At 41.1% G+C, this 17,885-nt stretch overlaps 1 protein-coding gene across 3 annotated transcripts in view; it reads right to left on the bottom strand.

The window, feature by feature from the left end:
- USP37 (ubiquitin specific peptidase 37) overlaps positions 1 to 17,885 on the bottom strand; it is a 57,214-nt gene that overhangs the window by 28,784 nt on the left and 10,545 nt on the right. For all 3 annotated transcript variants that reach the window (XM_037913121.2, XM_037913124.2, XM_037913122.2), the window contains exons 5-14: positions 15,604 to 15,785; positions 15,151 to 15,225; positions 14,425 to 14,522; positions 9,862 to 9,946; positions 8,361 to 8,522; positions 7,311 to 7,442; positions 4,490 to 4,613; positions 3,984 to 4,189; positions 2,724 to 2,841; positions 1,219 to 1,298 (exon numbers count right to left, since the gene is read on the bottom strand). In XM_037913121.2, coding sequence (XP_037769049.1) covers positions 1,219 to 1,298; positions 2,724 to 2,841; positions 3,984 to 4,189; positions 4,490 to 4,613; positions 7,311 to 7,442; positions 8,361 to 8,522; positions 9,862 to 9,946; positions 14,425 to 14,522; positions 15,151 to 15,225; positions 15,604 to 15,785 — 1,262 coding nt within the window. The remainder of the gene's footprint in view (positions 1 to 1,218; positions 1,299 to 2,723; positions 2,842 to 3,983; positions 4,190 to 4,489; positions 4,614 to 7,310; positions 7,443 to 8,360; positions 8,523 to 9,861; positions 9,947 to 14,424; positions 14,523 to 15,150; positions 15,226 to 15,603; positions 15,786 to 17,885) is intronic.

Raw genomic sequence — 17,885 nt, forward strand, 5'->3', positions numbered from 1 at the left:
ATAGAAAGACAGCAAGCACCAAAGTGAAAGGGATGGTTGGCCACGCAAAGTGAGGTCCTTCATTGAACTCAACGGCATTTCTCTGTCAGTCTGGGTGTAATGTGGTAACTTTTGAACACCACATTTGATCTATTCCAAAGTTTCAGGGAATGTTTTAGGCATCAGTGGACAGAATCCTATTGATTTTAGTGAAAAATCGGAAAACCGAAAGGGGAAAGTGGGAACTGCTTGGAGCCCCAGGTATGTGGCTAGCACATGTATCAGCTTCAACCAGGTCTACCATAATCTGTAGATCAAAGAATCAGTTGATGGCAGCCATTAACAAGTTTCAGCATAATTCTCACCCCACTGCCCATCTCAGCTTTGCCCTCCTTCCCAAATGAGTTTAAAATGTTGATAACATGTATGACTTATCTCCCAGGCCTGGTCTACACTTAAAATTTAGGTCAACATAGCTACATTGCTCAGGCATGTGAAAAATCCACATCCCTGAGTGATGCAGCTGTGCAATTTAACTCCCCTAGTGTAAGACAAAGCTAGGTCGATGGAATAATGCTTCTGTAGCTACTGTTGGTGTAGCTGTGTCTAATACTACGGGGTTATGTCAGCAAAGCTAAGGCACTGTAGCTATGCCAATATAGTCCCCATTGTACACTGTACCCCGAAATAAATAATGGGGGGAGGGAGGAATGCACAGAGCCACAGGAATGGGGAGGAGAATGGGGGAAGGAGACATCAGAGCACAGCACCGCAGGCATGTGGTGGAGGGGAGGAATGATTGGGGGGGGCATTCAGAGCCCCTGATTCAGGGGAGGAGAATGGGACACAATGATATGGGGGCACAGAAAGATCCGGGCATGTGGCGGACAGGGCGAACAGGGGCATACACTGGATGCCGTGGAAATGAAGGATAGGGCCCCAGCGTGAAGGGAGAGGGGTTGCAGGGAGCCCTGAAATACAGGGAGATGGAATGGTGGTCCACAAGAAGCTGGGGGGTGGGGAGGGAATGGAGGAATGTCAGACTCCCCTGGTGTGTACAATGAGCTCTGCATACAGAAGCAATGATGCGTACAATCCTCTAATTACATGTAACATTTCACTCTTCATCCTCTTCATCACTTTAGCCCTGCTCTTCCACGCTGTCCTATGTACCAGTACGTTTATCTGTTTTTATGACATGGTTTTTGGGAAAGCACCAGAGTAGGATTTTACCCTTACCTGGGAAGCCTATTGAATTTGTGTGTAACAACAGCAGACTTTCCATTACACTTCTCACAAGAATACTCAATCTCCTCTGCCTATTAAAGACAAAGCAAAATATAAGGATGACTCAACCAGATCTCCATTGAAAGCAGATGGCCTTTTTCAGTCCAGTGTTTTTCTGAAGAGGGCAGTCATCTATTTCTTAACTGACTTATTTCAACATGACATACCAAAAAAGGAATCAGGTAAGAGAACAAGAAATAAGCTCACAACTGAAGATCTGTCAGTTAAGACAGGTGGAATTAGTTAGGGAGAAATTGTTTTTTCCAAATCTGGAAAAAACATAGAGCTAGAAAATAGAGAGGGCAAAGAAAGATTAGTACTCAAAATGAGAGGACAATAGTTTTGCAAGACCTTCAGCTTTTCCTCCCAGAAACATCTACCATGTAGCTTTTCATAGCCCTTACTGGACAACATTTAATTCTCCATATCTTTAGTCCAAAGCTCCTATTTTTTTTCTCCTGAAAGGCCCTCTGCCTCTGGGATCATTACTGATGTATCACAGTTAAACAGAATTTTCAAGCACAGACAGCTAGAGGAGATGAAAAGCAGCATGCAAGGAGTAAGCATACAACAGCAGCAATATTTAGACATTGTCCACTGTTCATATAATTCATTTCTATAAACCAGGGGTCAAAACATGCCACTACTCTTCTACTAAGGATGGAAGTCTGTACCTCAAGCATAAGCAATGGGCTTATTGTTCAGCCTTAGAAAGGATAAGTCCGTGTTTCCAATCAGTGTATCAAAATAAAATGAAGACCAGTGTATATAAAAGGGACCATGGCAGATTTCACAGATTTAAAAAAAAAAAAAAAATCTTACTACTGATCAGTTTTGATTTCAGAGGGAACTCTTACCAAAATGCAATATTATGAATTGTACAGGAAATATTTATCTCCAGTTTTGAACAAGCTCATGTTGGACGTCTATTTACTGTGCATGTATCTAGATATTTTAAACAGATATATATGGCCTCTGGTCTCTGTACTGATTTAAAGAGACAGACTAGTTGTCCAACCACATGAGCACAGGATTGAGAACCAACAATTTATGAGTTCTAATCCCATCTGAGGTGGACTCTTCTCTAGGATTTACAAAATTCTTCTGCGCCTCAATCTCCCTATTTAAGAAATAGTGAAACATGTACATCCCAGGAGCATTGTGAGGATCAGTTTGTGTCTACACCATATTTTAAGATTAAAAGCATTAGTGTGTTGTTTGCACACAATCTCTACAAAGTATTTGAAGGTTGGACAGTTCATATGCCTACAACCCCTGCTATAAATATCCAGTAAAATGCATTGTAAGACTACCCCTCTCATTGCATGGTAATATACAAAATCGAATTCTGTTACTCAATATATATTGATGTGGGGTGAGGGGGTGTGTGTGTGTGAGAGAGAGAGAGAGAGAGAGAGAGAGAGAGAGGTGAATAGTAATAAATAAGCATTATGTACCCTGAAAAAGAGATCAAGGGAATCCTGGATGGATCGAGAAGGAAGTAATTTCTTTCTTCGGGGAAGATCAATGGAAAGATCATTAAACTGTTCTCGTTTAGTGACTGTTTCACCACACCTACAACAAAAAAGCACATGTGATTTTGCCTATACATATGCTGGGAAATCATCATAGTTTATATGGTTTATTTCACAGTAACTTTATGCATGTTGACATACCGAGCCCATTTTAACTCATCAAGATGATGAAGTCTCTCACTGACTGAACTTACGCTTTAATTTTGGGACTTGGGTTCAGTATATTCATGATTTAAAGAAATAATTCCTGTGAGTAATAGTTTGAGAGCAAACATGAACCCGATCTCTAAGAAGTACTTTGGAGTGGTCAAAGGATCTGTCATATGGGAAAGTCAACAGGCCTGGTGGTATAGCTAAAAGCCCTCCAATCTGCATCATCCCTCTCAGGACGAAAGGAGTCAGCCCAACATCACAAGGGAGCAAAAGGAAATCTGATTTTTTTAAAAAATGAAATACTAATATTTGCACACCTTTAAAAACCTTAATTTCATTTCAGGATATAAAAACTGGACCCAAGTAGCATCATACAGCTTTTAAGAGCACAATATGACACACACATAACAACAGTTGTCTAGAATGATGACATGATTAACACCAGCACAGTACCAAATGTATGTGGCACTGGCCATAGAGGTGAATGACCAGGTAGATGTGCTTACTCAACACATCCTTGTGTAGCCTCTGCTGGCATAGCTCCTTATGGAGCCACAGGAGAGCTGCTATTCCCTGGAAGAAACCACTGGGAGAATGACAGAGAAAACGTGGCCTGCCCACTTCTGGGAACAAGCCCTTTGCTGCTGTAAAGCCCTGATCTTGTCTAGAGGGCATGGATGGGAAAGCAAAAAAAAAAACACCTACACTGAAACCAAGGCCTCTTTCTTGCAAAAACAGATTTAAAAGCTAGCAGGCTGCTTGGCAAATATGTTACAGTAAAGAGCAGTGTAGTGTGAGGGTTTACCCTATGACTACACTTAATCCTCCTGTGCAGACAGTTTCAAGCACCTGGAAAGTTTTCATTTCTACTTATATCATATGTAGGAAAAGAAGGAAACTGCTTAGTACTACATGTGGCAGTTGGTTTGTGGATGAATAAGATCACAGAATATGAAAATACTCTCCTTCCACCTGCAGAACTTTTACTTCTTCGACTTCAAAAGTATTGTCTCTCTCAAAAATACTTACATTTTACATATGATAGAATGTTGAACCTCAAACTCTAAGTTAGTGATAACTGGACAAGTGTAAACTTTAGTGGCTGAGATGTCATCAGAGGCCCGTCCCGGCGAGTTATCTTCACCAGACACTGGCTCACTCTTCCAAGTTTTGTTTAACTTTTCCATGTCCTCCTTCAGCTGATCCAAACACTGGCTCAAAAACTCATGTGCATCCTAGAAACGGAGTAAATACTTTAGATTAGAATGATTCTCTGCATGTCCTGCTTTCAGTCTCTCTACTGTCTGTCTGTCTGTGTGAGAGAAAAAACACACAGACTAACTCTGAATACAATGGTCTTATATAGGATCACATAAAAGTTCTGTTATAACCACAAAACGGACAAGAGCCATCCATTCAACTAACAGCTCAATCAGTATCAATTTGACTCCAATGGGCATAGACTAAGTCAAACAGACTACTGCTGAGCTAATGCACAAAGCATACAAGCAATTTGTAGAAGAGAAAGCACTTACATTTTGCATGTAACCAGAGAATCTCTCTGCAGTAGCTGAAATGGCACTTTTCACTTTCTTGAGCAGCTCTTTCTTTACCTCAGGGCTGCAAACATCCTTTTTTGCAAGCAGATGGGCAAAGCGTCTGGAGAAATTAATGCAGTGAAAGGTTGGTTGGCTGGCTTTCCAAATCTTATGGTAGGTAGTGTAAAACCTGAAGATTTCTCTCTAAAAACGTTTGCCAAGTCTGTTTTCCATTAGAGGATGAGGCAGAGGGGTTCATCTTGTATAACACCTCACAAACTGTCCCCACCCTCTTAGATTCCAAGTGTTTTAAAACTTAACTCCTGATGCCATCATTTCAGTGGCACTCGGCATTTAAAAATTCCTCCAATGTAAAGAGCACAATAACAAAATATGTTATGTAAAATCTCTTATGAAATAACATCCCATTAAAATAAACAGATAAATAATTAACCCTAATTCTTATGGACAATAAACACTTTTATAAATTATACTCCACCCAGCTGCAAGTCTTATTTCTTTTTGCAATACAAGAAGTTGCAACATATAGCTTCATTCATTTACATAACAAAGGCTGAAGAAATCTGGCAAGACAAGTTTGTTTTAACTCAGATATACCATTATATTTGGTAACTTTATTAATAATCAGGTGATCCTCCCTACCTCCAATTACTGTGATGTAGTTAATTTCATAGTGCTCTTCAATGGATAGATACCCTTAGTATAATACATTCAAAGCAGAACGATCTACACATCAGATTTTATATATGCAGACACATATTAACCCTCGATATTGAGGAAGGCAGCAGCACATATACATGCAAGTGACATATGAAAAAGGAAAGAAAACTAACAATTAGTTAACAAAAGAATTGGATAAATTTGCCTGAAACAAAGCAACAGAAGACAGACACTATGATGCATTCAAGTCAGTCCTGTTGTACCTCTACACTCAATTGCACATGGCCCTCCATGAGAAGATCCTATTATAATGGGTCACAAGAGCTATCTACCTAGTTTGCCTGTAAGGGTATAGGGCACCGTCTTTAGTGCAGCTTTACAGTGCATTTATACAACTACAATTGGAAAAATATGCACAATGGCCCATTTGACAGACCTCTGAAAGAACAGGACTTAGTTGAGAGCAAAAGGGTGGTCTTCAGAAATTCCTATTTTACTCTATCTGCAAAGTTGACAGTAACATTAGACAAAGTGTCCACAACATGGTTATTCTATGACTGATACCATAGGTCCAAACAGAGGTCTTATTGAAAATCCTGGCAAAAGGACATTTCAAATGGCATACAGAACTGCCAAGTCCAAACAGTGCAGGAAGAGTTCAAGGAGCTCAAGAAAGATACAACAGAAATAGAAAGGGTCCAAAGACAGATAACAAAAGTAATTACAGACATAAAAAGACTTCCATAAGGAGAAATTAAAGACTAGAACCATTTAACTGGGAAATGGGACAAATAAGAGGGCACATGAGAGCAATATATAAAATACTGAATGGTACAAGGAGGGTAGATCAAATACAATTTGCCCTTTCTGGTAATACAAGAACCAGAGGATAGTCAGTGAAATTTGAAAGGCAACACAATTAAAACTGATAAGAGGAGAGACAGTTTTACACAGCACATAACCCATGTGCTGTGTAAAACACAGTGTGGAATTCATTGCCACAAGGTATAACTGAGACAAGCTAAAAGCTTAGTAGTATTAAAAGAAGATCAGATGTCTTTATGGACAGTAAACCTCTACAGTTACATAAAGTAGAATAAAAAAAAGTGTAAAACATAAACCCTCATGTGCTAGGGCATAAGCCAACAATTAACTGACAGGGACTAGAAAGATGCTTCCTCTATTGGGAAGTTCTTTCATGTTTGTCTTATGGATTTGCTTTACTTTCTTCTGAAACAGCTGGTTCTGCCAATCTCAGAGAGGATACTGGGTTAGAGAGACCACTGATTTGACACAATACGGCAATTTCTTTGCACCCTACTTTATGTTTCTAAAATCTGTCCCTCAATACACTTATAAATTCCCAAATTATGATGGATTTTCAGAGACAAAAAGAATCGTTTCCATTTTCCTAATTTTACATTCCAGCTAGGGTTGAAGGCACAACCAACTCTTACATGACTGTACTCAAGCATCATGTCCTACAAATTCACCCCAATGTCCAGTTTGCAGATAGAGTAAAACAGGAATTTCTGGTTATGGAACAGCTGCCATATGAGGAGAGATTAATAAGACTGGGACTTTTCAGCTTGGAAAAGAGACGACCGGGGGGGAGGGGGGTATGATAGAGCTCTATACAATCATGACTGGTGTAGAGAAAGTAGATAAGGAAGTGTTATTTACTCCTTCACATAACACAAGAACTAGGGGTTACCAAATGAAATTAATAGGCAGCAGGTTTAAAACAAACAGAAGGAAGTATTTTTTTCACACAGTGCACTGTCAACCTGTGGAACTCTTTGCCAGAAGATGTTGTGAAGGCCAAGACTATAAAAGGGTTAAAAAAACCCTAAATAAGTTCATGGAGGCTAGATCCATCAATGGATATTAGCCAGGATGGGCAGGAATGGCGTCCCTAGCCTCTGTTTGCCAGAAGCTGGGAATGGGCAACAGGGGATGGATCACTTGATGATTACCCATTCTGTTCACTCCCTCTGGAGCACCTGGCACTGGCCACTGTCGGAAGACAGGATATTGGGTTATATGGACCTTTGGTCTGACCCAGTCTGGCCGTTCTTATAATATTAAATAAAGTTACCATAAAAGAAAATATCGCACCCAAGCAAATGAAGTTTACCTGATAAGTGCATTGAGTGGAATTTTTTTCCAAGGGATACCCTGCTTAAGCAAATCATTAGCAAACGACTGAATTGAAAACAAGGACTGTAAAATGGCATTCATGTAGCAGGTATTTCCCAAGTTTGAAAATCTGAAAACAACAACAAAGGATATTATTGAACATTGACCTATTAAGCCGTTTGCTGTTCTCCATCCCAACTGCTCCAACACAGCTCCTCCCTCCTAGACCATTAGTAGGGTTGCCAGGTGTCTGGTTTCCAACCAGAAAGCCCAGTCAAAAAGCGACCCTGGACTCTCCGGTCGGCACTGCTGACTGGGTGGTTAAAAGTCCAGTCGGCATGCCCGCCCTAGCTCCGTGCGGCTCCTGGAAGTGGCCATCAGGTCCCTGCAGCCCCTAGGCACATGGGCAGCTATGGAGGCTCCATGGCGCTGCCCCCGTCCCAAGTGCCAGCTCTGCAGCTCCCATTGGCCAGGAACCGCGACCAATGGGAGCTGTGGGAGCAGTGTCTGCGGGCATGAGGTCAGCACGCAGAGCCCCCCTGGCTGCCCTGCACCTAGGAGCTGCAGGGACCTGGCAGCCACTTCCTTGGAGCTGCGATAATTGCTGCCAGGACCCCCGTACTCCTTCCCACACCCCAACCCCATGCCCTCCAAACCCCTCATCCCCAGCCCCACCGCAGAGCCTGCAACCCCAATCAGAAAGTTGGCAACCCATTAGTCATCTTGTATATCTGGAAAGCATCTATGGGTATTTCTACAATCTAAATATAAAAATACTGTGATTGATCATTTGGTACAGAGAATAATTTTCAGACAAGCTTATTCCTTTCACAAGTTTGTTGGATTCACTATATCAACTACTAAGTTCCCAGGTTAGCATTTTAGAGAACAATTTTCTTTTCCCAAACTGGGAAAAGGGCTCCTTACTCAGGCACAATTCTCACTCATTTCAGAACCAGGTCTTGAATTTGTTTCTGTGTACACTTCAGTCTGCTCACATTCAGATGACAGGGGAAAAAAGTCTGATATCAAAGTAGCTGAAACTGACCCTTGTAGCTGTTGCTGTGGGTGGCTGGAAAGGGGCACTCGAGGTTTGTTCCATCCTGTGTAGTCTTGATTCGATCTCATTTTTTTAACAGAAAGTGGGGCTGGCTGAGAGAGAAACCCCAGGCTTCTTTTGGCTGAGGGCGTCTGACTTGATATGCTAGACCTACAGTGCAAAAAAAAAAAAAAAGGGGGGGGGGGAATAAAATGTAAGTTTTTGAGTGCACTGTTCTTTCAAGACAGTAGCAAAGACAACAATTATAGCTGATGACAAAAATGACAATCATATCAGCCTTATCCATAGCACATGTCAAGGTGCTGCCTATTTACTCATGGCAATTTAAATGGGATTGAGTTGCGGGAGAGAATGCTGTCCACCTCTACCTTTATTAGATTATGTCTTGAAGAATCTCAAAACAGAACTCACATACAGGAATCGCTTCACTAATAAAATGGTGCCGCCTTTGTAATGAATGGTAGCAGCCAGGCAGACAACTGGTGCACACTACATTGCAAAATAGTGGGCTCCATATGGGAAGTGGAAACACTGGTCCAGAACATCCACCAAACCCCACAGCAGATAAGTCTTTTGTTTTTAAAGTACCATTGGACAAATCCCCACATAGTAAACTCTGGGAAGGATGGTCTGAGGCATGACTAGACCACAAGTCAGGAGATCTAGTTTGAATTTATGGCTCTGCCATTAACTTTCCATGTGAACCCCCTGGCAAGTCATTTAATCTCTATACCTCATCTCTACAATATGGATAATATTTCCTCTCTCCCTACCCTTTGTCTGGTATAATATGAAACTATGTGGGGCAGGGACTGTATCTGTCTGGTGCCCAGAACAACGTGGCCCCAATCTGGCACTACTGGAATACAGCTACTTCTTATAAAAATAACTACACTTTATCTGCCTGGGAAGGATGAAGGCTGATTCAATCTCACTGGCATTTGAACCAGGAATTCTAGAGTTCAGGTATTTTAAATGTGACACAGACCATTAAACCATCCACTCTTTTCCTTGAAGAGTTTGGTTTTGATCCCAGATTCTTTCAAATCCCTCAGGTAACATGGTGTGAAACAATCAAGCCCATAGAACTGAATGTGGGGCTCTGATCTTCACTGACACAGTGACTCCTATACCCAGCACCAGCAAAGCTCCCTTTAACAGCAGAGCTTCTCAACAGAGAGGTATGTTGTATATGACTTTAATACAACCCATGCTTTTCTTGGTGAAATCTTACAACATGCAAATTAAGAGATTTTAGGAAGCCCGTCTAGCCCAATGTGCATACAGACCACACGACAACCCAAGTCTAGTACAAAACGAGAGCAAGTTTCAGCAATCTTGCATTATTTATTTTTAAAAAAATGAGATGCACTTGTTTTCATGAATAAAATATACATACCATTTGGTAAACACACGAAAATTCAAATGCCTAAATTCCTGAAAAACAGCTCTTTGTCCTGTAGAGATAACACTAGAGAGTCATGCCTACCTGTCCAGGTTGGAATTGCCAGTGGAGTAGTCCTTTGATGCGGACCTGCTACCATAAAAGGAGGATGATTGTAGAGGCAAAATCCCTGGAAGTGCAACAGAAAAAACATGTGTCATTTATTCCAACTAGCTCAGCTATGCATATTGTACTTGAGGAAGATAAATGACTATACTTAATATGTAAAAGGTTTAAAAGCCTTTTCACCAAGTAATTTTTTCAGAGTTGTGTAATGAAGGAAGTACTAGCTCTAAATACTAAGTGCATGTAGTTTTTTCATATAAGCTAAAGTTCAACTGGATACCTCCACCCTGAAATTCTGATTTGCTTATTTGAAAAGGGCTGTTAAAATGTGGAACCAACAACTGAAACAATGTAATGTGTATTTGTCAGTTGTTCAAACATGAAAAATAGACACAGAATCCTTCCTATGATTTCCAATACAGTGTACACAAAATTCAAAACAAATACCCTGTACTGAAAATTAAGTTTCTTTTCCTACTCTCCATTTCACGCTAAATTAATGTATATTTGCGGGCAAAACATGAAGTGCTTCAAATGAGATGTATTTTGACACCCCAGTGATTCGAATAATAAATGTTGCCATGTAAAACCGTAACTTCACAACATTCAAGCACGTCTATTAAACAGACAGAGAATTATTGTTCACTTTCATCATGGTTTTGGGATGGAAGATGCAGAGTTCAGGCGAACTGCACAGCCTGAAGGACGTTTACTGCTGCCACCTGTACTTGCAGATAAACAGAGAACTTCGCTTTCTAATTCTGAAGTCCTTTTAAAACCTATCCTTTTAAAAAAAAGACTTCACTCATCAGTTCAGCATCAACCTTACTTGTTCGACTAGCAAAACTGTAGTCTGAGCTATACCAAAATAAAGTGTATTCACATTTTTAAATCTGCACCAGCCAATGTTTCTCACAAAGGCAGATCTAGATTACATTCCCCTTTGTGAACAAGGTGCTCAACGTTTAGAATTGCAATAAACTACATCCTAGAATACTGAAGGAGCTGACCGAGGAGATATCCAAGCCACTAACGATTATCTTCAAAAACTCATGGCGTTTTTCTGAGACCAGGGCAAGGCAATTTTCCTCAAAAGTGGATGTTCCGTCTCGGACAAGTCTACGCCAGTTATCCCTATCCCGGGCTGCTGTCTCTCAGTGTGTGTACTCCACTTAGGAAGGAACTGTCAATTGCACGCACACAAAATGGGAAATAACTGCCTAAGAAGGAATACTGAGGAAAGGGATCTGGGGGTTATAATGGATCACAAGCTAAATATGAGTCAATGGTGTCACACTGTGGCAAAAAAAAGTTAATAGCATTCTGGGATGTATCAACAGGAGTGTTGTAAGCAAGACACAAGTAGTAATTCTTTCACTGTACTCCACACTGATAAGGCCCCAACTGGAGTATTGTGTCCAATTCTGGGCACCACATTTCAGGAAAGATATGGACAAATTGGAGAAAGGCCAGAGGAGAGCAACAAAAATGATTAAAGGTCTCGAAAACATGGCCTATGAGGAAAGATTGAAAAGTTGGGTTTGTTTAGTTTGCAGAAGACTTGGGGGGTGGGGGGAGGCATAACAGTTTTCAAGTACATAAAATGTTGTTACAAGGAGGAGGGTGAAAAATTGTTCTCCTTAACCTCCGAGGACAGGACAAAAAGCAATAGGCTCCAATTGCAGCAAGGGAAAAACTTCCCAACTGTCAGGGTAGATAGGCACTGAACAAATTGTCTAGTGAGGCTGTGGAATCTCTGTCGCCAGAAGTTTTTTTTTTTTAAGAACAGATTAGACAAACACCTGTCGGGAATGGTCTAGTTATTACTTAGTCATGCCTTGAGCGCAGGTGACTGGATTAGATGACCTACTGAAGTCCATCCAGTCCTACACATCCATGATTCTAAGAAAAGAATTGCATTAGAGTCTGTGTCTGCCACTTAACTATCTTGACTTGCCAGGACTATTTATTATGACCTCTCAAGGTCCTCTCCAGCCCTACATCTCTATGATTTTATTAATAATTTGGATTACCATAAAGCCTTAGAGCCCTAGTCATGGACCAGGAGCCCACTGTGTTAGGTGTTGTACAGATGGACTAAAAGACAGTTCTTGCCCCTAAAGACCTTCCAGTTTAAGTATAAGACAAGAAACAGGTGGATAGCACAAGGAATCAATGAGGTCTGGTCTACACTACCACGGTAAATCAATCTATGCTACGCTACTCCAGTTACGTCAATAATGGTACTGAAGTCGACATAACTAGATCCACTTACCATGGTGTCTACACTGTGCTGCGTCAACGGGAGACGCTCTCCCGCTGACTTACCTTATGCTTCTCGGGAAGGTGGACTACAGAAATCAACAGGAGAGCACTCTCCCATCGATTTAGCACATCTTCACCAGACCCGCTAAATCGATACCGCTGCATCAATTGCAGCAGTGCCAATTTAGCTCCGTAGTGAAAAGATTCCCTGAGAGAATATTTCTCAAAAAAATATATCAGTGCTCTTCGTTATTTTTTGAAGTGGGGGCCACTTTGGCAAAAAACCTTCAATGTGAGCGCCACGTCAACCTGACACAGACGGTTGAACACTCCGAGTTCTTTGTTGGTTGATATGGTAATATTACTGTTACTGGTAATATTGCTTGGGGTGCAGGAGGAGGTATGGGGGTCTGGCTCTGGGAAAGGGCTCATGGCTGGGGCAAGGGCTTGGGGTGCAGGAGAGAGTATTGCGGGCTGGCTCTGGGGGACTTCAGGTTCGATGGTGGAAGAGCTATTCAGAACCTGCCCATTGAAGAGGCGACACTTACTTCGGGTGGCCCCCGCCCCACGCCACTCCTGGAAGGGACAAACGCGCCCCTGCAGCCCTTGGAGGGCACATGGCTCTGCGTGCTGCCCCACTCTGCAGGTACCAGCCCTGCAAATCCCACTAGCCACAGTTCCCCGTTCCCGGCCAATGGGAGCTGTGAGGGTGGTGCTTGCAGGCAGGAGCAGCACACTGAGACCTCTGCTCACCCACTTTCACCCCGGGGCCGGAGGGGCATGCTGGCCACCTCCGGGAGCAGCGTGGGGCCGGGGTAGGCAGGGAGCCTGCCTTAGCTGCAGCCCCACTGTGCTGCCAGAGAGCACGATCAACAGGGAGCCGCACTTAGGGTCCATGGGAGCCGCCACTGGCTCATGGGACTTGCAGCGAAGAACGCTGAAATGAATACTGGTCCCAGCATACCAGTGCCCGAAACACTGCCAAGTTTTTTGTAGGCATCATGGCAAACAAAAGCTAGGGAAGGATTTGAAGGAGACTAATTAATGTGTGTGGCAGATGTTTATGGGTAGCTCCTCCCAAGAACGAGCGGTAACGTGGGAGAAAGCACAAAGGCGCTTGTTTGAAAATTCAGCATGTGACCAATGGAGGCTGGTATTAATCGAAGTTGAGAACTCAATAGTGAATGAGAGTATGATAGGATGTAGGATGATAGGTAAACTTGGACCTGCAAGCCCGACTTCAGTATAGGGCAAACTGGTTGAAACTATAATAAAGAACAAAATCGTCAGACACATAGATGAACATAATTTCTTGGGGAAAAGTCAACATGGTTTTTGTAAAGGGAAATCATGCCTCACTAATTTACTAGAATTCTTTGAGTGGGTCAACAAGCATGTGAACAAGGGGGATCATCTTGAATACCGCCTACATCTTGAATACTGCATGCAGATGTAGTCGCCACATCTCAGAAAAAGATATATTGGAATTGGAAAACATTCAGAAAAGTGTAACAAATGATTAGGGGTATGGAATGGCTTCTATAAGAGGAGAGATTAATAAGACTGGAACTTTTCAGCTTGGAAAAGAGAACTAAGGAGGGATATGATAGAGGTCTATAAAAATCACAATTAATGTGGAGAAAGTAAATAAGAAAGTGTTATTTACTCCTTCTCATAATACAAGAACTAGGGGTCACCAAATGAAATTAATAGGCAGCAGGTTTAAAACAAACAAAAGGAAGTATTTTTTCACACAACACACTGTCAACCTGTGGAACTCCTTGCCAGAGGATGTTGTGAAGGCTAAGACTGTAACAGGGTTAAAAAAAAAACTAGATAAGTTCACAAAGAACAGGTCCATCAATGACTATTAGCTAGGACGGGCAGGGATTGGGTCCATAGCCTCTGTTTGCCAGAAGCGGGAAGTGGGCGACAGGGGATGAATCACCAGATGATTGCCTGTTCTGGTCATTCCCTCTGGGGCGCCTGGCATTGGCCACTGTCAGAAGACAGGATACTGGGCTAGATAGACCTTTGGTCTGACCCAGTATGGCCGTTCTTACAATAGGCTGTGAAGGGCCTTGAAAGTGAATAAAAGTAGCTTACGTTTGATGTAATAGAGGGGGGATCCAGTGGAGGACTTCAAAGAGATGGCTGACATGGTCAAAGCGACAGGCTAGGAAAGCTATTTTTGCAGCAGCTTTCTTAATGGATATGAGTGGAGCAAGACCACATTTTTTTCTAGGCCAGAGGAAAGGAAATAAAATGCATGTTTACCTGATGTCCTGTTCTCCTCTGTCTGTTTCAGATTCAGCTGTTTCTCTCTGCTACTATTTAAAAACTTCCATGCTGGATCAGTTACAGCTTTGTTATTGCTACAGATAAATGGGAGCTGAAGTCAGAGCAGTTATGTGAAGTACAGCTTTTTCCTAGTTAATGTTTACACTTTAAATTTTTTTAGATATTTAATTCATTTTGGCCTTTGTTATAATTAACTATGAAGTATGTTGTACACCTCACCAGCAAACAAATTTAGCCAACTAATTCATTAAAAATAGGCATTTTCACTATCATGTCAAACACACAGCCTACATATCTCTGCTGTATTAAATACCATCCCCCTTTGGGCTGTGACCTCTTACAAGTCAAAGCTGAAACCCAATAAGACAACTTCTGTCAAAACCAGTGCAAATTACCACCAAAAGGCGAATATCGCAGATATTTATTTAGCATCCAACACCATTATAGAAGACTTGTTCGGTTAGTGCTAACTTACAAGGCAAACACATTGTCTGCAGATAACATACTACCACAGAATTAACATACCTATATAGTGCTCTCTCTCACTCCCTAGGCCTTAACCCTTTCCAAACATATATTACAGTGTTATTTTGACAAAGATAGATCTGGGTATTCTTTTCAACAAGACTCATATTTGAAGAGTAGGTGGGCACACACAGGAGGAATTTGCATCAGAAACTACAAAAATAAGTAATAACTTACGATGAAGAATCATTTTCTTTGGGATAATCTTCATTCATCTCTGAACCAGAGGGCTGTGTTCTTTTCCTCTTTTCACTAACATAGCACAAGAATAAATCATTTCAAGGAATCATTAATTCAGACAGACAAAGTCAAACCTCTTCCTCCACCATGCATGCCTCATGTGCTCTCTGTATTTCCTGCTAACCTTTCACTATTTTCAAGTTTAAAATCTAAAATACAACAAAGAATTCTGTACATAGAGCTCTTTTAGGTTGTTCCCGGAGCTCATGGACCAGCCGTAAGCTGAAAATGTGATTGTTAACACTTTTTTCAAAGCCATACCAAAAAATTATAAAAATGAACCAAAAGGGCGTATACGTACTTGTACGTGCAGTAAATTGTTATTAAGATTACACATTTGTATAGTGCTAAATTTTGATGACAGCATATTGAAGGAACTTTATTTCATACCGGTTTTCCAATAAGCCCGTTCTGTGAGGAGTTGATGAAGTGGGAGACACTGAAATGTTAATCCTGTTGCTAGGTGTTCCACTTCCTGGGGAAGTCTTAACAGATGTTCTACTTGGGCTGCCCAGCACCTTTCGAAATGGATTTTCTTCCTTTCCCTCCACAGTCACTCTTTTGGAAGGAACCTGCAAAATCCAGCAGGGGAAATCCACAATAATCAAAACTGAAAATGACTATCGTTATTCTAAAGTGGCATTTACATGTACCTCCCACAAATGCAGTATATGAAAACAAGGAAATGCAAAAGTTTAAGGACAGTAGAGTTTAATGTTGCACAGATGGAGTAAAGATTGCATATGTGAAAAGTCATTGTAAAAACCACCACATTATGGACATGCATACACGAAGTATCCATGCAAACTTTACCCTTCTTCCCCTCCCACACTGTCAGTGTCACTGATGTTGTTTCTACAGCACACTAATTCTTTCAGATACAGACCACGTCTTAGGTCTTCTGAGATGCACCTACTACACCTTTGGGTGCTATAAAATAAAGTGCAATAATATTAAGACAGATATTTTTTAAGAACAGTGTCCTGTTGCTGTTGACCAAACAAACAAAAACAAATGTAATGCCATGGAAAGAGGTGGCATAGTTGGCTAATTCTAAGTAATATTGGTAGGTTTCAGCTTGAGGACCGAACTAGAGGGACTAACCAGGTTGTATGCAGCATTAGTTTTTATTTTAAGACTCTAAGCAGCACTGAAAATTTGTTTGGAATAATCTTAAAACAACTTCCGTTTCGGGTTGCAATAAAAGGATTAAAAAGAAAAGGAGTACTTGTGGCACCTTAAGACTAACCAGTTTATTTGAGCATGAGCTTTCGTGAGCTACAGCTCACTTCATCCGATGAAGTGAGCTGTAGCTCACGAAAGCTCATGCTCAAATAAACTGGTTAGTCTCTAAGGTGCCACAAGTACTCCTTTTCTTTTTACGAATTCAGAGTAACACGGCTGTTACTCTGAAACCAATAAAAGGATTGACTTGGTACTTTCACAGAATTGTTATGTAACTGAAAGCCTTTGAATACGGAGTGAAACTTACAGTAAAGTGACTGATCTAGGCACCATGGCAAAGGGTTCTATGTTCTTTGCAAACAACTCTCACCTCAGACCTGATAAACTCACTACACCAAACACATCTTACAGGATATTTATCCATAAAGAGTTACATATAAGGTACAGAAAGCTCATAACATGTCAAGATTCATCATCATTGTGAGATGTATGTATGGGCAGTATTTAAGGAATAATGTATTTACATTGAAAGTATGCTTTATGGATCTGGAGTAGAAATTAGTCACTATGTCTCAGTGATGGCCCACTTGGGCAGGAGAGAGTTGTTACTCCACCCTGTTTGACTAGTGATGCAACGCAAGGCTCAATTGTTTAGACTTGCACAATACTAAGTCTCAGAAGAAGAAACCATCTGGGGCAACAACAAAAAACACACACTGAAAGGTAGCACTTCACAAGACAGGGGTTCACCCTGTCTTTGACCAGAAACAAAATGCTGTTTTCACTATAACAGACAAAGAAGCACTCTGTATCCATTCACTGAGGAAAACCCCCTTGTGGAGCATGGGTGCTTTCAGGAACATTTGGATCCTGGTTCTTGAGAAACTAGGCAGCTCTGCAACAGGCTGTACTCTGGGGGGGGGAACCTACTTAATTAAACAGGAAAGGTAACCATTAATAAGTGCAGATCCGGGGTCATATTTTGTGGATTTTGTTTTGTATTATAATAACCTTTTGTTTCCACCACTCTCTATTTCTAGTTAAAACTTTATTTTTATTGTAAATGCTCATAAGTGCTGTGTGTTTACAGGAGCAAGGGTTTAAGGTAAAACTGGTAAACTGGGGTACACTGTACCTTTCAGAGCAGAGGATCTGGAATTTCTGTGAGTAGCCAGTGTCAGGGGACGGATATCACAGGGCAACAATTCAAAGTGTACTCCTGGGCCGATTCTGCACCAAAAAATTCAAAACTCGGCACCAAAAAAATTCAAAATTCCGCATATTTTATTTGTCAAAATAATGCAATATAATCACACCAGTTTCAATTGTTTGGGTAATATATTTAAACTACAATACAGAAAAAAAGTCACAACAACTATTCGTCATTTCCTAAACACATGAAAATTAAGTTACAAACATTTGGTAACTAATACCCTGCATTCCAGTAGTAATTCTGGATTTTCATTTAAATTACATTACAGAAGGGA

This window comes from Chelonia mydas, chromosome 11 (assembly GCF_015237465.2).
Source record: "Chelonia mydas isolate rCheMyd1 chromosome 11, rCheMyd1.pri.v2, whole genome shotgun sequence".
Taxonomy (NCBI): Eukaryota; Metazoa; Chordata; order Testudines; family Cheloniidae; genus Chelonia; species Chelonia mydas.